The following is a 6,301-nucleotide window of genomic DNA, read 5'->3' on the forward strand; positions in this document are numbered from 1 at the left end:
ATCCCACAAATAGAGGTATCTTTCGTTGTCGACAAGAATGGAATTTTGACTGTGACGGCTGAGGACACAGCCACTGGCAGAAACGAAGAGATCGTCATCCGCTGCAACAAAGGCCGACTGCCGAAGCATGAAGTCGAGCGAATGATCACCGAAGCAAAAGAATTTCAGAAAGAAGACGACAAGAAAGAGAAGCTTAGAGCTGCTCGCCATGAACTTGAGACCCTCTGTGTTGAAGTAAAGGATTTGATTAGCGAGCAGAGAGACGACGATCTTGAGAATTTGGAGTTAGACAATTTCTGGGGCGTCTACACTGATACTGAGGAGTGGCTGGACGAGGCCGAACAGGCAACGGAAGAAGAGTACCGTTCCCGTTATGATGCTCTAGTTGAAGTCAAAGAGCGGATGGTTAGTAACTAGGTTTCTCCGATGTTTCGAGCTTTTGCGGCGCATGCTGGGGGATAGCATTCTCCAACTTCACACTTTATAGTTTATATCCTTTCCGTATGTAAGCACGCTAGAGGATATACATATATAGCCGCCTATGTAATGAAGTGCTTAAACCCATAGGGCCGTATACTCACAGCATCGCTTAAGCATGCTAAGTTAAGCATGTTCATACTGCATCTGGCCTCATGGTTGAATTACATAAGGTTGACCCACGAGGATTTCCGTCTTTCAGTTCAGCTTTCTTGTTACGTCACGTAGATCGAGAAACGTAAACAATCCCGTCATTCTCCTGACGGATTGGTTAACCGGTTTGATCGCATTTCGGTGATTGGTTAATGCCCGTGACGTCACTGAGATCAGTGACGTCACAAACGAAAAACACTACATCCGCAAAAATGAGCTTTTCATTTCAACCTTATTCTAAATAGTTCAACCATGCATGGTCTGGCCTAACCTACTCCGGTCTAACCTAATCGCGTTGCAACGTTCCATCGCCCAAAAGCTGACCTAACCAAACCCCATTGGTTTGGCTCTGATGCTGAGTGGTGACGCTTGGCGTTAACTCCAAGGATTATTTACGATTTAAATTTGTGGCTTACGGCTGCGCCGCCCCCTAGTTTTTTCATACCTCTTATATTTGCGTGGAAAAAATTTCGCAGTCGTGGCATTTTTTGTTATATTTAGTTCGGTACCTTGAGCTCAAACTTAATTATTTTTAAACGGAAACCAGAATGAAAGACTTTTCGTTTCATACGCAGTACGTCGTTAATCAAAATTTATTATACAAGTTTTAATTAGTAAAATATTTAATGATGGCCCGCTAATTATTTCGCAGTCAGTGAGAGGCCCATGTCTTAGACTTAGTTTATGTTCAGCGGACTGGCCACTTGAGACCTCACGGCCATAGTGGTTGAGGAATGATTCTTAATCATTTTATCACACTTCTGTTTAACTTCTCCTTCTTGTGTTTAACTTCTTGTGTTTGTTCGTCTGCTACAAATCTTATAAACGATATCAACACACTTCTGCCTGTCCAATCGATCTGAAATTTTGCACACTTGCGTAAAGTCGGAAATAATGCATGAATCGATTGACAGAAACATCAAATAAGGGGTCAATCAGTGGTAATCAATTAATTCAGTTTGTATGAAAAGATAATTTTGTATGAAATCTCATACTTCACAAGCAGATGCAGAAAATTTTCATCAGATGGTAGCTTATTGAAGCTGTGTTTTGATATTCAATAATAATAATAATAAATTGTGCTATTTAAAGAGTCCAAAGAAGCAAATCTGCTTATTAAACTAGGCTCTGATCCGTATTCCTAGCTTATTCCCGGCAGTTGAAACGTCGGGCAGTTGAGTCAATATATGGTCTAGCGTGCCTATGGCTAAATGGCATTAGGGTGGGTAAACATGATATGTCGTATGAAAATAATAAATTTAAAATAAAACGAGGAATTCATTGCGCAAATGTAACATCGGAGACATCGGCCTCTTTAGAAGTGTAGTCTTTAAAGAGTACCGCATATTTTTTTATCTTCCGCCTAGCAGGTGATGTTTATTTTCGACTTCTGGCTTCAAGACAACCCAACTTAAAAGCTAATCGAAGCAATTAAAATTTAAGAGTTTTCATAACACGCTTGAAATATTTTGTAGAAAGAATAGTACATGTTACTCGTTACTTCCATATTTAACTCACCTACTTTAAATTTCGTCAATTAAAGTGTCTGTTAATCCAGGCTAACACTGCTATTTTAACTAATTTTGATATTTCGACTTAAATTATCTGTAATTTTTAATGAAATGAAAATATATACGATTTATTTAGATGGTTGGTGCTCTTCTCGTGATGAATTTCGAAATTTTTGGCGTTACAATAAGTGTGAATATATTGTTAACAAATGTCAGTGACTTATTATTCTATAATGTAAGTACTCTCACGTTCTGTCACTCTATATATTAGCCTCTAATTTTATTATGAAAGTGAATTTGTAATTCGAGGCACACTGCTTTGCTAAATTTTAACTTCAGATGTCGATTCCATAAAGCTGAATAATTGCAGTTAATTTTTATCCTTCAGATTACGATACTTTAGTGGAGTAAATTAATGAAATGAAGCACAAAAGATCGAGGCCAGTACAAATTTTTGGTGTGAACGAAGAAACTTGAACATTCTCCTGAAATGAACCCGAAGGTCAATAATTACTCGACGATCTCGGCTCTCAATAACAGCCTTGAAAAAAGTGTATGAGTTATGTCCAACAGAATTAAGAGTTTCTTTTGACTTCTGTGAGTTAAAAAAGATGCATCGCTTTCAATTAGACCCACACATTTCTTTGAGCATTTGATCGTGCAGGTCGTTCGCAACTCGTATGGAACCCGTTTCGTCGACGTCTCGTTCAGAGGCATATTATTTTGGTGTTTAGTGATGAAAATCTTTTCTTACAAATGTAATAATAAACTACCACTTTATCTTGCTGCTCATATTTTTTTACAATAATTGCATACTCAAATATCAACTGAGAATGAGTTTATTTATAATGTGGTGGTGTATGGCAACGAGCGCTTGCCACAGCTTCCAAAATGAATATTCTCGCAATCCTATAAATGAACGTTATATTGTGATCATCTTGAAGTCACTTTCATTTTTCTTGCCATAGAAATAAAATATTTCAATTGCCTTCTCTACTCCGGTTTTCAGAAGATCGCGAATAATCTCACACTTTTTTCTGAATACTTTACTTTCAAAACTGTCAAACGTCCTTTTGGAGGGGAATTTCAATGAAATATTTCACTTTCAGAAATGGCGACCGTTCAGACACCGGTACTAGGCATCGACCTCGGCACAACCAACTCGTGTGTTGCTGTTGTTCACAATGGGCATGTTGAGGTCATTGCTAACGACATGGGCAACCGCATCACCCCATCGTGTGTAGCATTCACGCGTGGGGAGCGCCTCATCGGTGATGCTGCTAAAGCACAGGCAATTTTCAACCCTTATAACACCATATTTGATGCCAAACGTCTCATGGGCCGTAAATATGATGATAAAAATGTTCAAAAACGTATAGAACTTTGGCCGTTCAATGTTGTGGAATCTTCTTCTGGAGATCCAAGATTTCGCGTTGAATACAAGAATGAGACGAAAGATTTTTCGCCAGAAGAGATCTCTGCAATGATTTTAGGAAAAATGAAAACCATTGCCGAGACCTACATCGGTTCTCCAGTCACAGACGCCGTAGTTACAGTGCCTGCCTACTTCAACGACTCCCAGCGCCAGGCGACCATGGATGCGGGTAAGATTGCTGGTTTGAACATCGTATCTCTTCTCAACGAGCCCACAGCTGCCGCCATCGCCTACGGCTTCAATCAAAAGAAAGGCATGAGGCAGAACGTCCTGGCGTTCGATTTTGGTGGCGGTACTTTCGACGTAGCTATTCTCAGTTTAGCAGAAAACGACTTTGAAGTCATAGCTACTAGTGGTGACACCTTTCTTGGTGGCAGCGACATCGATGAACGTCTGATCAAGCATTTCATGAAGAAAATCAAGGAAGAACATCGTAAGGATATCTCAAAACATTCAAAGGCCTTGACTAAACTCAGAAATGCATGTGAACGTGCAAAGAGAAATGTTTCATCCGCGACACATTCACCAGTTCTGGTAGAAGGCCTATTCGATGGCATTGATTTCCAGTCGACCCTCAGTCAAGCTCGTTTGAATAAACTATGTTCTGATCTCTTCGACAAAACGATTGACCTCGTCGAAGAAGTCCTAAAATCCTCGAAAATGGTAGTGGGTGACATCGACGAAATAGTTCTAGCTGGAGGTTCCACTCGGATTCCTAAAATTCAAGAGCTCCTACAAAAGAAGTTCAATAACAAGAAGCTAAACAAAAAAATCCACCCCGATGAAGCAGTGGCTTACGGAGCAGCACTGTACGCGGCTTCTACATCAGGTGACAAGACAATTGAAAACATAACGCTCGTAGACGTCACCCCATTGACACTGGGGATAAATATTCTTGGGAATATGACGAAAAGCATTATTCCACGCAATACCAAACTTCCTGCTATAAGAACTGGGAAGTTTGTGACAACAGTTGATGGTCAATCGGGAGTGGATATCAAAGTGTACGAAGGAGAAAGACTCCGTAGCGACGAGAACAACTTGCTGGGTGAGTTCGCTCTTGAAAATATCCAACAAGCTAAGAAAGGTGTCCCACAAATAGAGGTAACTTTCGTTGTCGACAAGAATGGAATTTTGACTGTGACCGCTGAGGACGCAGCCACTGGCAGCAACGAAGAGATCGTCATCCACTGCAACAAAGGCCGACTGCCGAAGAAAGAAGTTGAGCGAATGATCGTCGAAGCAAAAGAACTCGAGAAATGTGACAAAAATATGAAAAAACTCCGTGCTTCTCGACACGAACTTGAGATCCTCTGTATTGAGCTAAAAGACTTAATTAGCGAGCAGAGAAACAACAATCTTCTACAAAAAGAAGATGCCGTCAGCTTCTTGGGTGTCTGCACGGATACTGAGGAGTGGCTGGACGAAAACGAACAAGCTGCAGAGGAAGAATATCGGTCCCGTCGTAGCGCTCTTCTTAAAGTCAAGGAACGCGTGCTGTAGTTACTAGGTTTCTTCACAATGACGAGGTTCATACTCCTCTTTCTTTTTGTTTACATGTGCACAATAAATTAAACAGTTTTCAAATCCTCTGCAATGTATTGTACTCTAATGGTCTAAATTGAGCTTTTATTATTAAAACTAACTGGATTACAATAATTTTTCATGGACCGATCCATATAGATAGATTATGCTTGTTGACACAGGCTTGATATTATTCAAAAATCATATCCTTTCAAGTCTATTCTTATTTTAAACGAATAAAGAATATCCCGTTAATCTGTAATATATCCTCCTACGGTGTAAATGATATGCTACAGGATTCTTAGAAGCCATAGATAATAATTATAGGAAACTGAACCTACCGCCACCTTGTCGACAACTTGGTCAGAGAAAACGGTCAGATTATCAAGGGAAATTACAAAATACTCGGATGAACTCAATTGTTACTCAACTTGCATCGTGATCATACCAGTACTATCTGCTGCATGTTCACTTATTTCCCTTTCAACAAGCCCAGGCGTTTAGCCGCAGTGTAAAGCCAAATAGAACTGTCGATGTGCACTTAATTGCGTTGCTACCCGAACCATCAGTTTAGTTCTTACTAATGGTGCGCAAAAATTTTACGTTCCTGCTTTTATTTTGTTGTTTATCTTATCATTTGAAAGTCGAAACAGAAATTTTACAGCATTAAAATCACTTATTCGATGATAACTGTTCTGACTTTGCCGTCTTGAACTCCTATATTAAGAACAGCATATGCATGTGACGAAGCCAATCCTGTACCTCGCACCTGATTTCTTTACCATATAAATTATTGTTAAGTTTTCTTATCGTAATTGTGACGCTTATTTCAATCATAATATAACTAGTAAGCATAATCACCTTTTTTTATTTATAAAGCATATTTAACCATAATATATTAATTAGCTTTTTTAATTTTGTAGCAGGAAATTGTGTGAAAATCTCCTGTCAATTGAATGTCATGCATGTTCTTTCTGTGCCTCCATAAATCAAGAGCAACAACATCAGATAATGAATTCTATCCCTCCAAGTTTAACGCATTCTGGTCAACAGATTTAAGACTGTTTAATTTTACGATATTTTATTGCAAATTTAATGTAGAATCTGCTTGATCGGAATCGGTGGCAAGGAGAAATCCACGCACGACGGCAAGCGTCCCATTAATTGGCATTTGCCACCTGCCACGCTTAACTCGTTGAGA

The 6,301-nt window shown here is 39.4% G+C and overlaps 1 protein-coding gene across 1 annotated transcript; it reads left to right on the forward strand.

Moving 5' to 3' along the window:
• Positions 1 to 63: 63 nt before the first annotated feature.
• Positions 64 to 5,941, forward strand: LOC108677863 (heat shock 70 kDa protein II-like; the record flags this gene model as incomplete). The annotated part of the gene is made up of 2 exons (XM_018166166.2): positions 64 to 405; positions 3,268 to 5,941. Coding segments are annotated over 2 exons (2,154 nt in total), but the record flags the coding sequence as incomplete, so codon positions are not given.
• Positions 5,942 to 6,301: the final 360 nt, after the last annotated feature.

Source organism: Hyalella azteca, unplaced genomic scaffold, assembly GCF_000764305.2.
Source record: "Hyalella azteca isolate HAZT.00-mixed unplaced genomic scaffold, Hazt_2.0.2 contig15543, whole genome shotgun sequence".
NCBI classification, from domain to species: Eukaryota; Metazoa; Arthropoda; class Malacostraca; order Amphipoda; family Hyalellidae; genus Hyalella; species Hyalella azteca.